General features: G+C 37.7%; 1 protein-coding gene across 5 annotated transcripts in view; it reads left to right on the forward strand.

The window, feature by feature from the left end:
• FIP2 (potassium channel tetramerization domain-containing protein / pentapeptide repeat-containing protein) overlaps positions 1–25,655 on the forward strand; it is a 32,463-nt gene that overhangs the window by 3,135 nt on the left and 3,673 nt on the right. For 4 of the 5 annotated variants that reach the window (XM_028244907.2, XM_082897465.1, XM_082897463.1 and 1 more), the window contains 8 exons: positions 1,449–1,583; positions 3,706–3,861; positions 5,240–5,323; positions 8,532–8,578; positions 8,719–8,792; positions 12,324–12,382; positions 15,572–15,631; positions 16,434–16,514. In XM_028244907.2, the coding sequence (XP_028100708.1) occupies positions 1,449–1,583; positions 3,706–3,861; positions 5,240–5,323; positions 8,532–8,578; positions 8,719–8,792; positions 12,324–12,382; positions 15,572–15,631; positions 16,434–16,514 (696 nt within the window). The remainder of the gene's footprint in view (positions 1–1,448; positions 1,584–3,705; positions 3,862–5,239; positions 5,324–8,531; positions 8,579–8,718; positions 8,793–12,323; positions 12,383–15,571; positions 15,632–16,433; positions 16,515–25,655) is intronic. The other variant, XM_028244909.2, reaches the window with a different exon arrangement.

Consider the following 25,655-nt stretch of genomic DNA (forward strand, 5'->3'; position numbering starts at 1 on the left):
ATTTTACACTATCATTCTCCGCTTCCTTTTGCGAAGAAAGAAAATCCAATCCATTCCCTAAAGTACCTACTTTCCTACCTTCTTTCCTTCCCTTTTTCTTCCTTTCCATCCTCTCTACTAAACACAGCTTTTGTAGTTTTCCACTGTATGCTGTTTGGATTAACCCTTGGGTATCGTCGCCAAAATTCATTTACACTCTGTGGATGGTGGATGATGAAATTTAGCCATGTGCTAGTTTAGGGCTTATTTGGTAACATGTTTATAGTTTTTTTGTTTATATTTACAAAAATTTTGAAAACTATAAACAAAAACTCATTTAGCATGTATTTTCATCTTTAAAAACTTGTAAACAGTTTACACAATTTACTAAATTTTTGTAACCACTTCACTTGTTTAAGAATTTTTTTTTCCTACCCCTCTGGCCACCACCCATTGCTTTTCATCACCACCTCTAGTCACTATCAACGATGGCCTCCTCTAACAACCACCTTCAGCTACCATTGACAACAACTGCCTTTGGCCACCACCTTTTGCCGGAATCTATCTCTGGCGGTTGACCTCCATCTCTGATCATTAGCAACCACCTTCGTCCTCCACCTTTGGCGGCCGATAACAAGCCATTGCCATACAACCTCCAATCACCACATTTGTGCGGCCAATATCCACATCTGGCTATAACAAGCGACTACTGATAACCACTTTCGGCCACCACCTTGATGGAGCCAAATCAAGAAATGAATTTCATTAGAGAGAGAAAATCCCAAAATGGGTACAAGAGCTCTCAAGCTCTGAAATATTTAATATCAAAATATCATAAACCGAATACTAGAGGGGCCTAACCACCTATTATAGAATAAAAAACCCAACTAACTCTAACCAACTCTTATGGTTCTAAAACATAACAACCATATCACACCTCCTGCTAGCCACCCCTTTCACTTGTTTTCAAAACAAAATTTTAAAACTCATGTGTACCAAACATGTTTTTGCTTTCATTTTTACCAAAAATAAACATAAAACATTTTAATGTTTTTAGTAAACTAAAACAATAAATTGGAGACGTTACCAAATGGCACCTTAGTGTGAAGCTAGACATGGCAGTTTAGCTAAACTTCAAAGCGATGCTTTAATATTCTCTAGAATTGCCTTTGTTTTGTTTTTTGCTAACTCAGGGAAAACAAGAATAGCCATTGTCATTTTCATGTGTCACTTGTAAATTGGAACACAGTGCACCAGACTTTATTTTATCACTCTAATCTTCTAGGATGCTCATGCTAGATTTCTATTTTTGAGGTTCCTGTGTAAATAAATTATAAAGGGTTTTGATAGTGACTTAATTTTATAGAAAGGGGTGTTAATATCCTGTAGAATTAAATAACTGTATGGATACATCTTCCTCCATTTATGTGAAAATGAATGAATTCTTTGTTCATATGGGCTTCTTGCAGGGGTATGTCTTTGTTGATAGGGATGGTAAACATTTTCGTCATGTTTTGAATTGGTTGAGGGATGGTGTTGTTCCCACACTGAAAGATGCTGAATATTCAGAGCTTCTACGGGAGGCAGAATATTATCAGCTTCTTGTAAGCCATTCTGTCTTCAATATGGAAATTATCCATTATGCATTGGTTGTATAGCTTTATTCTCAGCATTGTTTGAAGGCCATTTAACCAAGTGAATGCATCTAATTGATGACATGTTCTTGCTGCCTCTGATTGTCTAGGCAATGGAACAATGATGATTGCCAGATTTTTAAGCTTTCTTTCTTCCTTTTCCTTCATCTCTTTTGGTATTTTCTCATGTTGTTACTTTTTTATTTGTTATCTTCATATCCATATCGTATTATATAATTATTCTCCATTCTATGTGAAAAAGGTCTAGTTTTGGTGGATTTTCCTGAACTTCAGTTTGTCAAAGAATGCCAACTTGAGAAGTTCTGTATCTTTGGAAGGGAACTGATATATTTTGATACATTGCAATATAGGAAGCCCTAGTCCATGGGCAAACAAGACTCGGATGGGGAGTGAGAGTGAATTGAAAAGTTTGACACAAATAAGAAGTGGGAGTTGCTAATAGAACCCCCACTATTTACTTTGGACCCCTCATCCCTTTTATTTATTTTTTAATTACAATTTTACCTTAATGTGAGTTTCCCATATTGTCCCCATCCTTAACCTCCCCATCCTTAACCTCCCCAACCCTAACTCAAACCCCACTCGCCCCCACTAGCTTGGGCCACCTCCCCCACCAGTTTTGGCCGCTTCCCCTGTCCCTCCCCTCCCCTCCCCTCCCCTCCCCTCCTGTCCCATCCATTCCATCCCCTCTTTGGCAACCCTTCCTACCCTCGCTGCCCCTCTCTAGCCCTTCCCAGCCTCCTTCGCCCCTCCCCTTCCCTCCTGAGTTGCCCCCCGCCCCCTGCCCTCTGTCTAATGCTACGAGCCATAACACTGCAAATCTACCCTTCCCTCATTCCTCATCTTTGCCGCCTAAACCCTAGATCTCTTCTTCTTCCCTGCCTAAACCCTACATTTCAGATCTAGGGTTTAGGCGGCAAAGAAAGAGAGGTGGCGTGGCTGGGAGTTGTCAGGAAGGAAGGGGTTTGGGGAAGGGTTATAGTGGGGAGGAAGAGGGGGCTGGGGGAGGGGGAGGGGGAGGGAAAGGGGGAAAAGGGTTGGGAGAGGATAGTTGGAGGGGGAGAGGAGGACTGGGGAGGTTTGTCAGGCATGGGGGAGGACTGAAAGAGGGTCGCTGGAGGAAGAGGAGGGCTGGGGGTTTGGCGAAGTAAGGTTGCAATGGTGGGATCCAAACGGTAGAGCTAGGATTATGGTGGTTGCTCGAAGAAAAAAGAGAGGGGATCAATTTTGGGGTGTGGGGGATTCAAAGAAATAGGAGGTTCAAAGTAAATAGGTGGGGGCAAATAGCAGCTCAATTGCCATTGTAGAGATCTCTGCAAACAATTTTGGAACCATACATTATCATGCGCTCGAAGCTCTTTTTCTTTTGATATTTTACTCGTATACACCTTTGTTGATGTACTTCTTAAATTGGATAAATTACAAATACACCCCTGACGTTTGATTAAAATACAAATCGCCCCCTATGATTTTAAAAATTACATTCCACTCCCTGAGGTTTCTAATTTCATGACAAATTGCCCCTTTTATTAATACATTATCAAGTCAATTAACAGTTTTTAATGATGTTAGAAATATGTTTCAATTAATAATTTAAGTAATTTTATTATTGTATAGGAGAGCAATTATGAATTTCATTTTTTCAATTAATTCTGTTAAATAAAAAATTATGACAAGGGGGTATTCGTAATTTTTCAAATCACAAGGGGCAATCTGTATTTTAAGAAAACCTTAGGGGGTGTATTTGTAATTTACCCTCTTAAATTTTGGTTCTTAATAGGAGTTTTTTAAGATCAATGATTCTTCAAACTCAACACTGTCAAGGCTATTTCTGTAATGAAATTTCATATTATATTTTCTTGGACATGCCTGAATAAGATGCAATCCATATGCTTGTTGATGTATGCAAAAGTGTCATACAATATAATCATATTTCTTTTCCTCTTTTTTATGTTTTTGGTTTTTCTCAAATAAAACATTTTGGGATCTCTTCATGAGAGACTACTGTTTGTGTGTATCTACTTGGTCAACTGTTGTCTATTTTAATGAGTTCTTTTATGTTTGATTCCAGGGATTAATAGATGGAATCAATGCTGTTTTGGATAAGAGGAAGGATAATGAGGAGTTGGATACTGAATTGACACGTACTGATATAATTAAATGCATACAATTTGAAAAAGTCAAGTTTCGAGGAGTGAACCTTTCTGGCCTTGATCTTTCTAAGCTGGTAATATTCCTTACTAGATTTTGGTTCTTATGGATATTTCTGCTAGCTAGATTTTGGTTCTTAAAGGAATTGGTTATGTTGCCATCAGCTACTCTGCACATTCGTGCATGCATGAACATAGTTCCTAGCAGTGATTATGCTACAGATAGTCTGGACCAACTGCTTGTTTTGTTGTGGCAGTTGTCAAATTGAGAATTGTATTGTGAATTAAAATCCTAATTTTGCGAATTGTGAATCGAATTGAATGGAGAATCATTAAAATTTAGAAGAAATTGTATTAAATGATATTAAACAATCGCATATATGAAAAAGAAGAAGAAATAAATTGATTTTGGCACATGTTATAAAATAATTCTTATGCAAGGACATGATTACACCATCTAATTAGGAAGACGTTGCCTTCATAAAAAGAGATATGGGTTCCACCAACCATAAAATTATTCAAAAATAATTATGTTATCTCTCGACATTCAAAAAATGGACTTAGGAACCTTATATTTCTTATAATAATAAATAAGAAAGGATTAAGTGGGATCTTTTTTTATTTATTTATTTTTATTTTTATAAATCTATTACACTTTAAAAGGTGCATATGTTTATTGTTTAAAAAAAGAAGATTGTGGAACTAGTTTAACTAACCTGACCCATGTAATATTGAACAATTTGAACTATATTTATTTCACTAACATAACAATTGCTAATTCATGTGAGTAATTCACTTTAATCTTAAACAATCTTAGAAGATGTATTATGATATTTTTTTTGAGTAAAAGTTAAAAAAAATGTGGAAAAAAGGTTAAGAACATGTTCGGGCTGACTAGTTGTGATTTGAATCTTATGAAAAACTCTTTGATCACTGAAATAACAACAAATTATGTATAGATATTGGTTATTTTCGTACTAAACACTCTTAGAAGTTATATTATGTCATTTTCACTAAAACAAAGAGGTAAAAATGGTCACAATCTGTCGGACACAATAATTTCAAGAATTGCATGTATTGTAAAAAGTAAATCGAATCGTAAATCAATTGTGAATCGTGCGATTCCCCATAGATTGTATCCCATAATATATTCACTCATAGATTTGTATCGACTCTGCATAAATCGGGAATCAAATCATGAATTGAATTGCAAATTGTAAGATTATGTTAAAAGATGTAATTACTTTGAAACTCATTTTGCTAGGTTGGGTGAAAGAATAAAAAGCTGTCTATTTAGGTTTTCTGAAGGAATACTTGAAATGAGTTTGTTTGTCACTGGCGTATGACCATTTGTTCCTCATCCTTTTCTTGAGAACTCCTCTACGAGGTTTAAAGATGTAAGATAAAAACTACAATGAGATACTACTCCTCTTGACATGTTTTGTTTATATGCAGGACCTGTCTTTTGTGGACTTCAGTTATGCATGTCTTAAAAATGTATTCTTCTCACGTGCAAACCTTCAATGTGCGAAATTTAAGGTTTGCTCCAATGTTGTTTATGCATTATTTCTGTTGTAAATGGTTATTATTGGTTTTGAAGAGTTGCATATTAATTTTAATTTTTGGGGGTAAATTACAATGACTTCCTTTGAGGTTATAAGAAATTATAGTTAGCCCCACACTCTTGGCATAGTTACTTTCTTCCGATAATTGCCATCTTAACCGAGCCAACAGATAATGTTAAGTACTTTTTTGCCTTTCTTCATCTTGAGAAAATTACTATTTTACCCTTTCTCTACCCAATCCTAACCTTAGGTGACCCCTACCCAGTTTTTGCCTTTTTCCTTCAACCATTGCCGCTACCTCTCTACAACTGTGTCTCGTACCTTTGACTCCTCTACCTCTCTGCTATCTTATTTCTTGTCCTCTCTCTCACTGATGCCTCACCTTAACCCATTGTTGATCAGATCTCAAAGGATCATTCATTGCAGGCTAGAAATGCAATTAGATCTTGGGTTTCCATTGTCAATCAGATCTGGAGTGAAGTGGGTGATGCGAATCAGATTTGGGGGATGAAGGGTTTGGGTGATGTTGAGTCTCCATTGCAATTGCCACTATCACGCTCTTCCCCGTGTCAACCTAAGTCGGTGCATCATCGAAAAAAACCTACACAATAATGAAGTGGAGTCCCTTTTCTCTTTCTCTCTCTGCAGTAGACCCATCACCTTCTGTGTTTTTTGTCTTTAGTGTTGCTGCCAAAACTCTTCTTAGAAGTTCTTAGAAGTTAAGGTCCATGAATATTGGACGTTAATATAAACAACAGGTTAAAGGTCCAGTAGGGAAAGGGGTTATCCATTATAAATAACCAAACCAAACCAAGCCTTAAGTCCCATCAAATGGGGTCGGCTACATGAATCCTTCTCCTCCACGTTGCCCTATCAAAGGCCATTTCATTAGTCAAATTAAGTAGATTCATATCTCTATTTATAACGCTAGTCAACGTTAATCTAGGCCTACCCCGTCCCCTAACACTTCCATCTACCGTTACAGCATCGCATCTCTTCACTACTGCCTCTGTTGGTCTCCGTTGAATATGACCAAACCATCTCAAACGATTCTCTCTCAACTTATCTTCTATCGGTGCTACTCCTACCCATTCCCGAATACACTCATTCCTAATCCTGTCCTGTCTAGTCTTACCACACATCCACCTTAGCATCCTCATCTCAGCCACACTCATCTTATCTACATGTTGTTTCTTAGTTGCCCAACACTCCGTCCCATACAACATAGCTGGTCTAATAGCCGTTCTATAAAACTTACCTTTTAGTAGGGCTGAGCAAGGAATCCGTAAAATCCGTAATCCGATCCAGTCCAGTCCAATCCGATAGGTTTGGATTGGTTTTTTGAATCCGCGGTTCGGTTCCGGATTGAATAATTAAAAATCCGTAGTTCACGGATTGGTTCCGGATTGAATCCCACGGTTTCGGATTGGAACCGATCCGGACCGTATACAAATAGTCTATATTTTTATTATAAATCCTCCCCCATAGTATCTTTTCTTATTCTATGTAAAATCTAAACTCAAACCTAAAACCGTATAATATCTTCTTTTATTACTTTTGTTTGTTAGTTTTAAGTTTTAATTTGCAATGGTCTAAATACTTAAGGTGAAACCAGTTTTCTTATGGTTGTTTAAATTCTAGAACAGTATGTCGTTATTATAGAAAAACATGCTGCTATTATGGAACTAATATAGCGCTATGTTTATATTTTTATGAAATTCAAGTGTTATATATATATTTTTGTTATTTAATTATGTGAATCCGTGGTCCTAAACCGATCCAATCCGTATTTAAATGGATTGGTTCGGATTGGTTCCATGATTTAAACGGATTGGATTGGTTCCAATTTTTTAGGAACCGTAAATAATGGATTGGTCCTAGTTTTACCCCAATCCAGTCTAATCCGGACCATGCTCACCCCTACCTTTTAGTCTAGTGGGTATTCGTTTATCGCACAATACCCCAGACGCACTTCTCCACTTACACTATCCCGCCTTAATCCTATGGGCCACATCTATATCAATCTCTCCCGCTGTTGTGATAATCGACCCTAAATAACGAAAATGTTCACTCTTAGGCAGTTCTTGGTTCTCAATCTTCATTTCTCCTCTCCTTTCATTGTTACTGTTACTAAATTTACACTCCATGTACTCTGTCTTAGTTCTGCTTATCCGAAATCCTTTAGATTCAAGAGTTTTTCTCCAAATCTCTAACTTTGTGTTAACTCCTTCTCTAGTCTCATCCACTAACACAATATCGTCTGCAAAAAGCATACACCATGGCACGTCATCCTGAATATTTATCGTCAACTCGTCCATAACTAAAGCAAAAAGATAAGGACTTAAGGTAGATCCTTGGTGTAACCCTACAGTGATAGGAAATTCATTTGTTTCTCCAGCTGGCGATCTAATAGTGGTCACCACCCCTTCATACATGTCCCTAATCACGTCAATGTAGCCTTTTGTCACCCCTTTCTTCTCTAACGCCCACCATATTATATCTCGGGGCACTCTGTCATATGCTTTCTCAAGGTCGATAAACACCATATGAATGTCTCTTTTCTTTTATTTTCTTTATACTTTTCTATTACTCTCCTCAAAAGATAAATCGCTTCCATTGTTGACCTACCAGGCATAAACCCAAATTGATTCTCTGACACCTCTGTTATGTCTCGCAATCGGCGTTCCATCACCCTCTCCCACACTTTCATCATATGACACATTAGCTTAATTCCTCTATAATTACCAGTAGGGATAAAAAATTACCAGTGACAACTTTATAAAAAAAAGTACTTTGCAGCAATAAGGAAAGAAAGTGACTTCGTAATGCTTGAATTATCTTCTCTCTATCTTTCCTCATCTCTTTTGTAGTTCCTCAGATTCCCTAATAAATATTTAATATTTTTCTTTGTTCTTATTAATTTTTTTTCTTGATAAAAAGAGGAGACTAGAAAAGTCCTTTTTCTGATATTACTAATAGGTTTTGAAACAACTAATTGTTTCTGTGCGTTTCTGTGTGTTTCAGTGGAAACATTGAAATTTTGCTATTCCACTAACATTTTGTTTCAGTTTTCTAGCAAACAAAAAGGTTTCAGTCGTTTCGATGGAAACAAAACGAAACCTTGTTCCTTGTAGTCTCCATGTGCATTTGATCATTGAATCATTTTTTAACCTTTCTTGCAGGATGTTGATGCTGAGGGTTCCATTTTCCACAATGCAACTTTGCGCGAGTAAGGAATGACAAAATGCTAATTTTGCTTTTGTTTGTACATGTTGCTTAAATTTTGTAGTAATCTTCATCCATCATTTTTGGATAGTATTTACTTTTATATGGATTGCCACCTTATTGATTTTTTCTTGCCTAGGGAAGATGTGAATTCACGGGGGCAAATCTTCGTGGTGCTTTATTAGCTGGAGCTTATCTTCAAAGTGCAAACTTACAAGGCAATTGTCTTATTTTCTTATTATGATAATCTTACAGTAATCTCTCTGTCTTTTTTATAATATCAGAGCTTTGTTACATGGACTTAGTACGAGTAATTGGTCTAGGTGCTGGTGCGGTGGATGTGTGTCCAAGTGTCAATTTATGAACCCAAATCTTGGGGTGGATATGTATGAAAAAAGTTGGGTATGGGTACAGAGACACATCTTAAACACTTATGTTTGATTGAACGGACTGGAAAATGGGGGATTAGAATCCATCGGACTTGAATCCTGGGACTGTGAATCCCCCGGACTATTTGGTCGGATTGGATATGTATCCTGTGTTTGTTTTTTCATGGGATTAGATGTCTGGATAGGACTATTTTCAGTGAATCCAACGTTTGGTTGGACTGGATAGGATAAATGAACAAAAGACTATTTTACCCTTTTTCAATTGTTTACTATGTAATAGCAATATTAAACATATCTTTAATATTTTAATTATTTTTAGTAAACATTAAACATACTAATGGTTAAATTTTGTTTAAAGATATTTAAACATACTAATATTGATAAAAAAATTTGACTGGTATAGATTATTTTTATTTAAACAAATAAAAATTTATTGTTGAAATTAAACATAATAATGGTTAAATGTTTAAATTTTTATTTAAACAATTAACATTGAAATTATTTTGATGTACAGATTATGTTTAAACAATTAACAATTAACAATTAAATAAATGTTGATGTATAGATTATGTTTAAACAATTAACAAATGTTGATGTAATTAACAATTAACAAATGTAGATGTAATCAAATGTTGACGTATTAAAACATAATTTAATAGATGTTAAATAAATATACATGTTGATGTACAGATGTTGAAATAATTTAATAAACATGTTGATGTACAAATGTTTAAATGTTTAAATAAAACATAATTTAAATAAATGAAATTATTTATTGTTGAAATTAAACATTTAATTGTTTAAATAAAACATCTATTAAAACATCTATTAAATTTAAACAATGAAATTAAATAAAACATAAACAAAATTTTAAAATAAAACATCAATAAAATATCTATAAAAAATTATTTTAAAAAATTAAATAAATAAAACATTAATAAAAAGTTAAATAAAATTATTTTATTTTTAAATTGAGACATTTAAATTTTATTGAATTTTATTAAATATAATACATAATTAAATAGTAGAGGGTCAAAATGGTCATTTTCGCATATAATCCAAACAGTGATTAGTCCCCCACTTTCTGTCCCACCCCCCCCCAGGACAGGATAGTCCCCCATATGGGGGACATGGAGTCCGGCCGGACATGGAGTCCGCCGGGCTAAAAAAAAATCAAACGACGGATAAGGTGCACTATTTGGATTACAATCCAAATAGTGGATAGTCCCCCCTCCTAATCCCCCCAATCAAACACACCCTTAATATATTGTATATTATATAATATTTGGAAATGCATTTCAAATTAAATGGGATTTAGAAAAAAATATGCAATTTATATATCTTCATGTGAGGAGCTATAAATGTTTCTTTACTGGTAAATGTGAATGTCTTCTTACATCATATAAATTAAGACGATCCAAGTGTCTAAATTAGGTATGGGTGGTGGATAGATATCCTACACGAAAAATGCTTGAGACTCGCATTTTTGAAGACCCCCACAACCCCCTTTGGATCTCCACCATTGATGTATGTATGGGATCCACTCATGTATGTGTGGGGGCCCACACCATCAATGGTGGAGATTCAAAAGGGGTTGTGGGGGTCTCCAAAAAATGGGAGTCTCAATCATTGTTGTATCCTACACCCTTATCCTTGTTATATCCGGTTGACATGGGTACACTGAGGAAGTAGAAGGGTTCATGTAACACAGAATATTAACATAACATTTCCTTACAATTGTTACTGGAGCAGTGGTCAGTCAGATTAGGTTTTGTCATATTATTGATGGAGCCCTGTTTTGGCTTGGTTTTCAACCACAGAATTTCTATGACATTCCTTCAAATTCAGTTTCTTCTTTAAAACTGGTGCATCAAATTCCTTTGGGCTTGTACTTAAGTAGGTTTAGAAACTACTCAGCTCATGGCTCAGAATTTTTTTTCAAGATGTCCAAATCTCACTTTCTCGTAACACCCACCTGCCCATTACCCCCACATCCTGGTTGCCCACTGGGCTCTATACATTTGTCTTGTTTTTTAAGAGAAGTGACTTAAGTTTAATGGTTAACTTGTGTTTTTGCACCTCATTCCTTTTAGTTTCTCTTTTATGCTCCTTTCGCTCTCAAATCTGCAACTTTTTTTCCTTGTCTATGTTTGTTGTCAGCACACCGGCATTTTGCTCCCTAACATTCATTATTTTGCTTCTCTCTCTCTAGCTTACTAGAGTAGCAAATTTTCTTCATGCTCTCACACAATTCTCAGAGAACTAGGCTCTCTCCTCTCTCTCTTACCTAAGACTCAAAATAAGGTTGGTTTACCTCTCTCGATTAATATAAAGAAATTTGGGAGGGCCTATTGCGAGGGAACTTTCTTTCACAACCTATCTCTCACTCTCTCTCTCTCTCTCTCACACGCGCGCGCGCGCGCACGCACACACACACAAACACACACACATACATTTAAAAAGTGTCCTCTTGCCAAGAATCCTAGCTTCTCCCATGGTTCCCATTGTATGAGATGATAAAGAAACGCATACCCGCAAGAATCACTGGTGCCAACAGTAGTCAGCAGTTGTAAAAATTGATGATAGATGAGGAGAATTCATATATTTGTAATACAAACAAGAAGTCATTATCTTATTTACTCAGCTTTCTCAGTGGAACCTTGGTGGGCCTGAAGAAGATGACTTGATGGACCAAAAATTCATATCATATTTATTATTCATATGTTTCTATAATTATGGAAACTTTTGTTAAGTTACCAATTTTCCCGAAAGCCTAAGCTATTAGGAAATGGGCCCAACAATATATAGCAAGCTATATAACACCCTCCCTCATGTGCAACCCCGACTTGCATGTGGAGAGACAAACAAAGAACCAAACAAAAGGAGAAGCAAACAACCAAACAGAGAGGAAACCAGATGGGGACATAATACCAAATGCTTACGGAGAGACTTTTAGGAAATGAGCCCCAAGACCGTGTAACATGGTATTAGAGTTGGAGTACTGAGGAATGGATAGGGAGGGTGTGAAGCGAAGTCCTACATCACCTGAATGCTAAAGTAATATTAAGCATATAAGCGTGAGGGCAACCTCACCTTAATAGCTAGCTTTTGGGGTAAGTTCTACCCAAGACCGTGTAACAATTTTAAAATAAATTCAACATGAAAGCAAGTAGAAAAGTAAACAGCAAACTTTCGTTGTCATAACTTCTTTGAAAGCAAGCAGGTCCTCTGTTTTCCTATAATTGTGGTTGATTGTTTTCTTGTTTAAATCTTATTCACAGATCACATACTTCTATTTTTTAGAGCAGATGTTTGCCATTATAAAGATTCATTGAATCTAAAATTGTCAAATCTTCGCAGATGCTTGTTTAATAGATTGTAGCTTCTGTGGGGCAGACCTGCGTTCTGCGCACCTACAGGTTCAGCATTTTTGAATACTTGAATTATGCAGTTCGATCATTTTTAGATCTTGCCCTTTTCTCTTAGAAATTTGGCATCAACATATGAGCTATCAGTTTGCTATTAAAATAAGAGAGCAAAAACAGCTAGTGATAAGTCTTTGTTTATTTCATGCATGGGCTGTCAATTTTCTTTACTTTTTTCCCCCTTATTTTTTCCTGGCACTTGACCTTGGTCAATTGGTCAAATCTAACAATATATATGACTGGTATTGGCCTCGTTTGGGAAGCTTGTTATTTTAGTAGGTTATTTTAGTTTTTAGCTATTTTAGTAGACTAAAATTTTTGTGTTTGGAAAGATGATTGGATTTTTTTGTAGTTGGATGTGATGTTTGTGAGAAAAAGTGAAATGATTTTGGGTTTGATGTGACATTTTGTCTTATTGGCTATTTTAGCGTATTTTGTTTTTTTGTTTTTTTTGTAGATTTTAGCCCCCAAAAAGCCAAAAAATCTCTTGCCAAACAAAGCCATTGGCTAAGAAGCATGAATGTGGTGACGCGATGCGACACGACATGACACAGAAATTTTGAAAAAAATAGGACACAAGACGTGAGCGATACACACAAGATATATAGTTTTATAGCTGTTCAAAAAGATACGTAGTTTTATAGTTTATTATATGTTGTGCATATGTTTATTTTAAATAATTGAAACATGCAACATGACACTAATGCCTAAAGTTGAAAGGAGAAGGGATTAATATGTATAAATTTACATTATTTTTTATTTATCATTGTATCTAAGTTATTTTATTCAAACTTATAATATGTTTCATGTGTATTTAAGTGAGAGACACGTGTGTCCAAGTCTTCAATTTTTTTAACAATTAGGCATTTGAATGTGTATTCGACATGTGTCGGGAAGTGATTGAAGTGTGTCGGTGTCTAATATGGACATGCGACCTTTTTTTTTTTTTGAGCAACAACAAAATTTTATTAAAACAGAAAAGAAAAAGAGGACAAGAAGTCCTCATACAAGGAAAGAAAAGAGAAGAAGAAAAAGCAAAACAAAATCGCAAAACTCGAAACCCTAAGGATGGCAAACAGCAGCCCAATCCCTAGAGATCAAAAACAAAGGGATTCCTTTAAAAGGAGTAGATACAAATGCCCAAAATGAAGTCAAGTATTCCGTCCTATCCCACAAAGCCTCTACACTTACTTCCTTGCCTTCAAAGATCCGAGCATTTCTCTCCAACCATATAACCCAGAAAATAGCAAAAATAATGCTTATCCACAATGTTTTGACTTTCTTGGTACTCCCAAACCCATCAAACCTAATAAGAAGCATATGCATACACTCCCATGGAACAACCCACTGCACATCACATAAACTGAAAAGACGCTGCCATAATACAAAAGCCATCGGGCAATGAAGAAAAAGATGATCCGCTGCCTCCAAATTTCTCTTGCACATCACACATCATTGAAGGCATAGAAAGTGATTAGGCCTTCTCTTCTGGAAAACATCATTAGTTGTAACACCCTTTTGAGCCAAAGACCACATGAAAAACTTCACTTTATGAGGGACACCCACTTTCCAAATTTTCTTATGAAAAAAGAACAAAGGAACTGAGGGATTATCAATAATCTTATCAAAAAAGGATTTACATGAAAAGACTCCTGAAAAAACAAGATTTCAGACCCTACTATCACAAGATGAAGAAAGAGAAACCTCCTCGAGCACTACCAACAAAGATGCCAACTCCCCTGCCTCCCTATTATTCAAGTTTCTAATGAGATCAAAATTCCAAGAGATGGGTGCCATAGAAGAGCAAGCCACCAACGCTATTGACACATTTGGAGAACGAGCCAACTTGTAAAGAAAGGGAAAAGATCTAGCAAACGAAGTATCCCCTAACCAAATATCCTCTCAAAACCGGACATTCTCCCCATTCTCCACTTTGAATGAAAAAAAATTAGACACAAGAGGATACAAACGAGAAATGGATTTCCACAGTGAACGACAATTGCCTCTATTAACCACATTAGAATCCCTACCATTGGATTGAACTCCATACTTGCTTTTAATAACTAAACACCATAACGATTCACTTTCAAGAGGAAATCTCCACAACCACTTGCCCAAGAAAACAATATTCCTAGCAACGATGTTTCCAATAGCCAAGCCACCTTTTGCCCTAGAAAGAGAAACAGTCTCCCACCTAACCAAATGAACCCCTTTACCCTCATCACACCCTTCCCAGAGAAAATCCCTCATCGGTTTCTCAATCTTTTTTGCAATGCTAACCAGAATTTTGAAAAGGGACAGGAAATAAATAGGAACAGATCCTAATACGGATTGTACCAACGTATACCTCCCTCCCTCCCTCCCTCCCTTAGACAACAACGCTCGCTTCCATCCCTCCAATCTTTTCTCAATTTTGACAAGAACAAGTTCCCAAAAAGACGTCAATCTAGGATCAGCTCCCAACGAAAGCCCCAGATATTTGAGAGGAAAGGAATCAATTGAACATCCCAACATAGCCGCCACCCTATGCACATGACTATCGTCCAAATTAATACCCATAACACTGCTCTTGCTAAGATTGACCTTGAGGCCCGACACAATTTCAAAAATTCTCAGAATTATTAGCAAACTCTCCACCTTGCTTTCCTCCTTTGATGAGAAGAATATAGTATCATCCGCAAATTATAAATGAGTAACCCCAATCCTATCCCTTCTCACCACAAACCCCTCAATGACACCCTTATCCTTAGCTAAATCAATAATCCGACCCAACACATCAGCAACTAAAATAAACAAAAATGGTGATAAAGGATCACCCTGTCTTAGACCTCTAGATGCTTGAAAAAAAATCCCCCGCCTTGCCATTCACAATGACTGCCATATTGCATGATGACAAGCACCCCCAAATCCACATTCTCCATCTAACGCCAAACCGCTTCCTTTCCAAAACAAAATCCACGGTATAATGGGTTGAGTCCTTAGGTTCAATTTTCATTGTTGATATATATACTTTTTAACAAGTTAAAAACAAGAAAGTTTCATGATATGCTAATTTTTCTTGTGTGAAATTTCTTATTGCTGAATTCCAAATATTGTCGAAGTAGCAGTTGTTCTTTGTCTAGATTCATGATTTGGTATTTTGGAGGTTGCAAGAATATATGAAACTTTCTTACTCAATTTCAGACTGCGGATCTTACTAATGCCAACTTGGAAGGAGCTAATCTAGAAGGGGCCAACTTAAAGGTAAAATCTCGTCGTCACTGTCTTGACTCACAAAAATTTCTGCATAGAAATGAATTTATTATTGGGTTTACACATAACAGATGGATGGATGGATGGAAGTGTAAAAGATTTGAAAATGACTAAATATTTTCCTTTAACCTCAATTATATGGAGATTCACGGTAGTTTTCTTTTAATTTGAATATTAGGGGTGTTACAGGTGTACATTGTTCGGTTTAGTCTAGTTATGAAGTTGTAGAAAGTACTGACCAGGGTTAGTGGTTCTCTGGGGAGTGGCAAAACACCAGTGGTGTCAAAGAAAAACCCATGCACTTACAAGCTTTTAATTTTTTTTATTTTATCTATTCAAGAAACTAGAGGAAAAGAGTCCTTTCTGGTTTTTGGAAATCATATTGCTCCATGCATATTGGTGATTTAATTTACTTTATAAATGCTTCGCAGAAATCACTTAACTAATATGTGTGAAGGAGTTCAATTGTCTGTATTTCGTTTATATATCAAAGTTGTAAAGTGCTTATGATGATCCTATAAATAATATAAATATATATATATATATATTTTGGAACCTTTGGTATGCAATTTTAGTTTTTCTGTTATTCAATGAAGAAAATTATTTGTTTATATACCCTTATTGGAATTACATTCCACATTTGGCCATTCTAGTAGTATGGTACATATTAGAAAATAATGTGGTGGTTGTGTACGTGTGGGTGGGGGGTTGGCTCTGGAGGTTACAAAGCTTATTTGATTGGTAACTTGTGTGAATTTGTTTCATTTTTTGGTACTGCTTATTTTTATTTCAGGGTGCAAAGTTGAGTAATGCCAATTTGAGGGGTGCAAACCTTCAACGAGCTTATTTACGACATGTCAATCTTCGTGAAACCGTAAGTATAGCTGCAACTATTGCACATTAAGAATTTGTATGTCTATTACAGAAACCATTCTCATTTTTTTAGCCTTTAGGTATTTGAGTATGCATAAGATTGAATAGCAAGGAACTGCCTTTTCATTCTTTGAATTGTTTAATATGTTGAGAATTGTACATATAAAAAGAGATTTTTTTTTTTTTTTTTTTTTTTTGGAGGGGGGGGGGGGGTGTGGAGTTGGGGTTTTCCCTTATTTCTCTTGTTTTTCTAGAGAAGAGAGAGATTGCATTATAAAGAGGTATTTTAGGTCCCTTTGGTGAAATATCTGTTTTTGTTTTTAGAAAGTCTGGTAACAAAAGGTAGAAGAGATTCAGTTACTTTTTATTTTTTATTTTTTTGATAAATAAAACCAAACTTTTATTAAAAACGCATCAAGCTGATGCAAACAAATACAGAGAAACCATCTTTTATTAGGGAAAACTAATCATAAACAAAGCTAACCAATCACATCTTCTAGAAAATCCAAAAAAACAAATAAATCCGGATCAACCTTCCTCTCCACCTAACTATACATAACCACTAAAAGATGATTTTGTAACCAAACAACCCCATGAGCAACGTCTAAAAAAGTACGCCGATTCCGCTCCAACCAAACAAGCCACATCAAACAAAACGGCGCCAACGCCCAAATCCGCCGCCGGCGACGCCCAAACCTAGCACCCCACCACGCCCAAAGCATATCCAACACCCCCTTAGGTTGAACCCAAGCAATACCAAAAAAAGAACAAATAAAACCCCACAATTGAGAAGTCACGAAACAGTGAAGAAACAAATGATCCACCGACTCAGCAGCACGAAAACACATGCAACACCGATTCATTAAAACATGACCATGCCTCATTAAGTTGTCCAAAGTAAGATTCTGGCCTAAAGCGACCGTCTACATAAAGAAAACCACCTTAGACGGAACACTCGGTAACCAAACACTCTTCCAAGGAGAAGGAAAACCATCATCCCCCACCAAACCTTTATAGAAAGATGCAACTGAAAACCTCCTTTTTGCCCCCACTCTAGACCACTCCATAACATCTTGACTTAGAAAATATGAGGAAGAAGAACTCCGAAAATATGAGGAAGAAGGAATATATTTCTCACTTAGAAAATATGAGGAAGAAGAACTCCGAAAATATGAGGAAGAAGGAATATATTTCTGTTATATTCAAAACTTCTTATTTTACAAGACCAAATGACACTCCTTATATAGGAGATATTACAAACATCATTATAACCCATTATATGCCACTTACATATTATATATTACCATTATCTACCACTATCATATTATATACATGCCACTATCTACCACCAACACCACTATCATATTCTATACATGCCACTATCTACCACCAACACCACTATCATATTCTATACATGCCACTATCTACCACCAACACCACTATCATATGCCACTATCTTATTATATGCATTAACACAAATTTCCAGCACTCCCCCTCAAGCTGGTTTGAAGATATCTTCCATAGCCAGCTTGCTAGTCAGCTTATCAAATTGCTTCTTGTGTAGTCCCTTCGTTAGCACATCAGCTAATTGTTCACCTGTTGGAAGGTAGGTCATACAGATTATGCCAGCATTGATTTTCTCCTTGATGAAATTGTAAAATTTGATGTATAGAGAAATAGAGAGAATGAATTATGTATTATTGATTGATATAATGTTCTTTTTATTACAATGATTCATGATTCCTATATATAGAAGAGGGTGAGTGTGTAGTAGGTAAGGAGTAGGTGAAGTGGAGGTGGTAGTGGTGTAGTGGGTTAGGTTTAGTGGAGTAGGTTTAAGTGGGTGAAGTAGGTGATAGGTTTTAACAGCCCCCCGCAAACTCAAGGGGGATAGGAACTAGCCAACTTGAGTTTGGAGAGAGTAACAAAACAAGAAAATACATAAAAATAAAAGAGGATAAGAGACACTGTATGGTCGTGTCAAACCATTGGTGAAGACACTGGATGGTGGTGTCATAACGTTGTAGAGGACACTGTATGGGGGTGTCATAACCATGTAGAGGACACTGTATGGTGGTGTCATAACGGTGTAGAGGACACTGGATGGCGGTGTCAGACCGATATAGAAGACAGTTTATGGGGTCATGTCGGACCGTTGTAGCAGACACTGTGTGGTCGTGTCAGACCGATGTAGAAGACAGTTTATGGGGTCATGTCGGACCGATGTAGAAGATAGTTTACGGGGTCATGTCGGACCGTTGTAACAGACACTGTTGTGACAGTTGTTGTGACAGTTTACGGAGTCTTGCTGGACCCTTGTAGAAACTAACCGGAATCAATGTCGGGACAGTTTACAGAGTCTTGTCGGACCCTTGTAGAAACTAACCGGAATCAATGTCGGGACAGTTTACAGAGTCTTGTCGGACCCTTGTAGAAACTAACCGGAATCTATGTCGGGACAGTTTACAGAGTCTTGTCGGACCCATAAAGGAGCTAACCGGAATCAATGTCGGGACAGTTTACAAAGTCTTGTCGGACCCATAAAGGAGCTAATCGGAATCAATGTCGGGACAGTTTACAGAGTCTTGTCGGACCCTTAAAAAGTCGCACCCTCAAAAGGTGTGCCCAATCTTTCAAAAAGGCGTGCCATCAAAAGGCGTGCCCAATCCATAAAAAGGCGTGCCATCAAAAGGCGTGCCCAATCCATAAAAAGACGTGCCATCAAAAGGTGCGCCAGACACGCGGCGATGCACGTGATCGACAGTGCGCGTGTCGGCCTCTTCGTCATGTGCTATATAAATGAAGGCGGAGGCTGAGAGAACATGTGGAAATCAAACCAGTCTGAAACCTCTGAAAAAACTCTTCGTGGGCTGAGAGAGATACACTGGTAACACTCTGTAAACACTCTGTAACCAACCCATCTCTGAAACACTCAGCAACCATAACATGGCCTCTTCTTCCCGTCCAGCTACCCAGAACATGGCCTCCTCTTCCCGTGGTCTGCTTACGCTCTTTCCAGAACTGAACGAGTCCACAAGAGAAATAACTGGTGCGGTGGCCAGTGAACCCCAACTAAACACTTCTGGGTTTGCTCCTTTGAACTTTCCGATGCGGTCGGTGGAGCAAAAAATGGCGGTGCAAACTGATATTGAGGCCAATCAGTATACTCTGAAGTCATGTGTGGAAACCATGACTGCGGTTACAAATTTGTCGAACCGGCTGCAGAGTAGGGCAAATGAGGTGCAGCAGTTAAACTCCCAGCTGGCTCTGCTCCAACGCATGTATAAGGATGCGCGAGCAGAGATAAGTGTGCTAAAGGCGGAAAATAAGGAGCTGAAGCGGAAGGCCACCGTGATGTTCCGATTTGGAGGTCCGCCATATGCTGCAGTAGAGGAGTATGGTGGAGTGATCGTGCCCAGTGGAGTGGGAAACACGGAGGCAACACCGTCAAGGGCCGCCCAGGACGGAGGCAAGAAGAAAAGACCGGCGGCAGAGTAGAGAAGAAAAATCCCACCTGTGAATGTGGGTGTTTGTTTGTTTGTTTGTTTTTTTTTTTTTGTATGTGGAAACATGGTGATCGGGGTGAGCCCTGACATGAATAAAATGAGTTTGGTGTGCAGATCTTCCTGCGTCTTTTTTTGTTTTTGTTTTTGTTTTTGTTTTTGTTTTTTTTTTTTTTAAAAGAAAAGAAAATTGAAGAGAAGTGTGTGAATGTGAAAGTAATAAAAAATTAAAAAAGAAATGGGAGATTTAAAGTTGTGGGCGGGTGTGTTGGTTGCTTTTCAAAAGATGGAGTAAAAAAGTTGAGTGGGGAACATGAGTGTGTGGAAAGAATGAAAAAGAAAAAGGATGGGTTGGATTTGTACAAAATAATAATAAAATAAATGAGTGGAGAAGGTTGGAAAAGGGAAGAGAAAAAGAAAGAAAGGCAAAGTATTGGTTTGTTTTGGATTCCAAGTAACAATGGAGAGAAACACTCTGGTGAGGAAGCCTCACACATCCACTGCGTGCTCACGGCTTTGAAGAGACCCACTTTCCAGAACTTCGACCACTGCAAGCACTCCACCTTCTTCAGATGTCAATGCTGTTCTGCCCTCATCAAAACCCACTAAAGATTCCATAAGTGTGGAAGGTCCAGCCAGTACATCTCCACTTGTGTAGATACAATTACAGGGTCAACGACTAAAGCTCTAACTGGGAACTGCTTGAGACAGTGATGAAGAACCTTGACTATGCCAATGGAAGGAAGCATGCCTGTTTTCACAATATCAACATTCATGTCAAACAGCACGGACTTTAATTGCTCTGCAACAAAATCCTCGGGCACAATGTTCACACCCTGAACTCCAATGGTGTTCTGAGCAGTGACAGCTGTGATCACAGTGGAACAGTACACTCCACGGGCTGCACAAGCCTTGAGAGGGTTATGATTTGTATAGGGAAATGAAATCCGGCGGGCGGTCAAGGCAAGGTTGCCGCCCGCCGGAAGGCGAAGAACACCAAGAGCTTAACCTATAGCTCTGATACCATGTAAAATTTGATGTATAGAGAAATAGAGAGAATGAATTATGTATTATTGATTGATATAATGTTCTTTTTATTACAATGATTCATGATTCCTATATATAGAAGAGGGTGAGTGTGTAGTAGGTAAGGAGTAGGTGAAGTGGAGGTGGTAGTGGTGTAGTGGGTTAGGTTTAGTGGAGTAGGTTTAAGTGGGTGAAGTAGGTGATAGGTTTTAACAGAAATGTTTATCCACTTCTATATGTTTTGTGCGATCATGTAGAACTGGATTATGAGCTATAGATATAGCTGCTTTGTTGTCACAATAGACCTTCATAGGTGTCGGGTGAGAAAGCTTTAATTCTTCAAGAATTCTTTTAATCCACATTACTTCACAGATTCCATGGGCAACAGCTCTGAACTCTGCTTCTGCACTACTTCTAGCTACCACATTCTGTTTTTTACTCCGCCATGTAACTAGGTTCCCACCTACAAAGGAGCAGTATCCGGATGTTGATCTCCTGTCTGTAACACTTCCTGCCCAGTCTGCATCTGTGTATACTTCAACTTGAAGATGTCCATGTTTCTTGAACAGTAAGCCTCTCCCTGGAGTTCCTTTCAAATATCTTAAGATCTTATAAACGGCCTCAAAGTGCTCTGCCCCTGGTGAGTGCATGAATTGACTTACCATGCTGACTGCAAAGGCAATATCAGGCCGCGTATGAGACAAGTAAATCAATTTCCCGACAAGTCGCTGATATTGTTCCCTCTCTTTGACTTCTTCAGCCTTAGCAGCTTGTAACTTCAAGTTAGGCTCGATCGGAGTCTCCACCATCTTACAACCAAGCATACCTGTTTCTCCAAGGAGATCAAGAACATATTTTCTCTTATTAACGAATATACCTTCCTTGGATCTTGCAAATTCCATTCCGAGGAAATACTTGAGGGCTCCCAGATCCTTAATGTGAAATTCTTTTGCGAGTTTCTCTTTGAGGGCTGCTAACTCTGCTTCATCATTACCAGTTAAAATGATGTCATCAACATAAACAATCAAAATTGCAATTTTACTGTTTTTTGAATGTTTATAAAATATTGTGTGATTTGCTTGACTCTGCGAGAAGCCACAACTGATAACTGCCTTCCCAAAGCGTTCAAACCACGCTCTTGGTGATTGTTTGAGTCCGTATAATGACTTGTTCAATCTGCATACTCTATCGCTTCCAAGTCTCTGCTCAAATCCCGGCGGTAGGCTCATGAACACCTCCTCTTCAAGATCACCATTGAGAAATGCATTTTTAATGTCAAGTTGATGTAGAGGCCAATCTGAATTTACTGCAAGAGATAACAGTACTCTGATGGAATTTATTTTAGCAACAGGAGCAAACGTCTCCTGATAGTCGATCCCATAAGTTTGAGTGAAGCCTTTAGCCACCAGTCTCGCCTTGTATCTCTCAACGCTTCCATCTGCGTTACATTTTATCGTAAACACCCATTTACACCCAACTGTTTTCTTGTCTTTGGGTAGATCAACTATCTCCCAAGTACCACTTCTCCTTAAAGCATTCATCTCCTCCATGACTGCTAATTTCCAATTCGGATCATCCAATGCTTCCTGTATATTCCTTGGAACAAACAAGTGTGAAATCCTAGATGTGAAAGCTCTATGGTTTTTAGACAGTCTTTGATAGGAGAGGTAATTTGCAATAGGATGTTTAATGCAATTTCGGACACCTTTCCTAATTGCTATAGGAACATCAAGGTCGGAAATAGAAGGAATAGGATTACCTAAAATTTCGATGCCAGAACTCGGGTGGACATTCGGGTCATTAGGATGGACATTCGGGTCATTATTCCTCAGATGAAATCGCTTCCTAGTATAAACCTGAAGCTCAGGATTTAGATCATTTTGTAGTACTTCTCCCCCTAAACAAGAATCTTCTTGACTAGGCACCATAGAACTTGGTTCTCCTAAGTGATCATTATCAGACAGATGTGGTTTTTGTGTAGGATAAATGACATTGGGGAGCGGGATAGAAATATCCCAAAAACGGTTTTCTACTCCACTTGTCTCCCCCTGAAGAGAAGTGTTGGGGAAATAGGATTTTGTTTCCACAAATGACACATCCATACTCACATGAAATTTCTTGGTTTGAGGATCGAAACACTTATACCCCTTTTTGTTTGAGGAATAACCCAAAAAAACACATTTTATAGCACGGGAGTCAAGTTTTGAACGAAATTGACTAGGAACATGAACATAGGCAGTACATCCAACAACTTTGGCGGGTAAATCAGAAAACAACCTCGTGTCAGGAAAAAAAGTTTTGAGACAATCGAAAGGTGTTTTATATGTTAACACCTTTGTAGGCATCCTGTTTATCAAATAAGAGGCTGTTAAAATTGCTTCACCCCATAAATATTTAGGAACATGCATGTAAAACATTATAGCACGTGCTACTTCAAGTAGATGTTTATTTTTTCGTTCTGCAATGCCATTTTGTTGAGGGGTATCCCGACATGTAAATTGATGAAAAATTCCCTTTTTTTTCAAAAACTCACCCAACTGCTCATTGAAATATTCTGTTCCATTATCAGAATGTAAAATACCAATTTTGGTTTGAAATTGGTTTTCAATCATATTGTAAAAATTTGTGAATAAATTTTTCACGTCAGATTTTTTATTCATCAAATAAATCCAACATAAGCGGGTATGGTCATCAATAAATGTAACAAACCATCTTTTACCAGAAAGAGTAGTGATTTTAGAAGGGCCCCAAACATCACTATGAATCAAATAAAAAGGTTTGGAAGCCTGGTAAGGTTTTGGCAAATAAGTAGAGCGATGAAATTTTGCAAAAATGCAACTTTCACAATGAAAAGAAGAACAATCAATCCCTTTAAATAATTCTGGAAATAAATGTTTCAGATAAAGAAAATTATGATGTCCTAGCCTATAGTGCCATAGCATTATTTTTTCTCGAACAGAGATTGAACTAGTACTATTAAAGCTCTGAGCTTTTTTATTACTAGCAGGTACTTCATCAAAGTAGTAAAGACCTTCAAGCATCCTAGCACGCCCAATCATCATCCCCGAGTTCTGGTCCTGAAATTCACAATGGGATTCAAAAAATGTAACACGACAATTAGAATCCTTAGATAGTTTACTGACAGACAAAAGGTTACAGGCTAAGTTGGGGACGTGAAGAACAGCATTGAGATTAATTTTCTCAGTTAGTTTAATAAATCCTTTTCCTGCAATAGGTGAAAAACTACCATCGGCTATTCTGATTTTGTCATGACCAGAACAAGGGAAATAGGTACTAAATAAATGGGAAAAACTAGTCATGTGATCGGAGGCACCGGAATCTATGATCCACGGAGAGAAGTTTAGGCAAGAGAAGGCTTTAGGATTTCTACCTGTTTGTGCCAACAAAACACTAGGAGTACCGGATGAGGAGTTGGATTTTATCAGCTTTAAGAGTTGATCAATCTGCTCTTTGTTGAAGGGACTTGAATCGGCTTCATTAGCGGTAGGAAAGCCACGATTCTTCTCTCCTTGTTTGCTGCTTTTCCAGTTGACAGGTTTGCCATGGATCTTCCAACACGTTTCGCGTGTATGGCGAGGCTTGTTGCAAAAATCACACCAGACCCGTGGTTTATCATCAAACCTGCATTGGTAATTTGCAGCCTTGTTGGCCGCAGCATCGCTAATTAAAGCAGAAATTTCAATTGATTCACCAGTACCTTTTTTCTTAAGCATGACGCTCCTTCGGCTCTCTTCCCTTCTGACTTCGGCAAATACTTCGCCAATGGATGGGAGAGGAGGTCTGCCAATAATTCTTCCTCGCACTTCATCGAACTCAATGTTGAGGCCGGCAAGAAACTTGTAAATACGGCTGTCTTCCACAGTTTTCTTGTGGTGGTTGCAGTCGTCAACGGATTTCCATTCGTATGTGTTGAAGATGTCAAGATCCTGCCACAACCTTTTCAACGAATTGAAATATTTGGTGACGGAATCATCTCCTTGACGAATCTCTCCCAACTTCAAAGTTAATTCGAAAACTTGAGATTGATTTCCTAGGTCAGAATACATCTGACTAACATTATCCCACAATTCTTGTGCAGTAGGATAGCACATGTAATTAGAGCTTATATCCTCCTCCATGGAATTGACCAACCATGTCATAACCATGGAGTTTTCAGCGTCCCAACTGTCGAACAGCGGATCATTAACAGCAGGAGCCTTCTTGTCACCAGTGATATAACCGATCTTTCCTTGCCCACGGATATACATCCGGACAGATTGTGACCAGCGGAGAAAATTATCACCATTTAGGCGGATGGTGGTGATTTGGACGGAGTGAGAGTTGGACGTTTTCACCGGAATGGCAGCGGCAGGGATTGAAGTGGTTTCGGACGTGACTTCCGACATGGCTATGACGGTTTTAGGGCTGCTGTGTTTTTTGTAGCTCTGATACCAACTTAGAAAATATGAGGAAGAAGAACTCCGAAAATATGAGGAAGAAGGAATATATTTCTCACTTAGAAAATATGAGGAAGAAGAACTCCGAAAATATGAGGAAGAAGGAATATATTTCTGTTATATTCAAAACTTCTTATTTTACAAGACCAAATGACA

Source organism: Camellia sinensis, chromosome 12, assembly GCF_055761805.1.
Source record: "Camellia sinensis isolate YWXY chromosome 12, ASM5576180v1, whole genome shotgun sequence".
NCBI classification, from domain to species: Eukaryota; Viridiplantae; Streptophyta; class Magnoliopsida; order Ericales; family Theaceae; genus Camellia; species Camellia sinensis.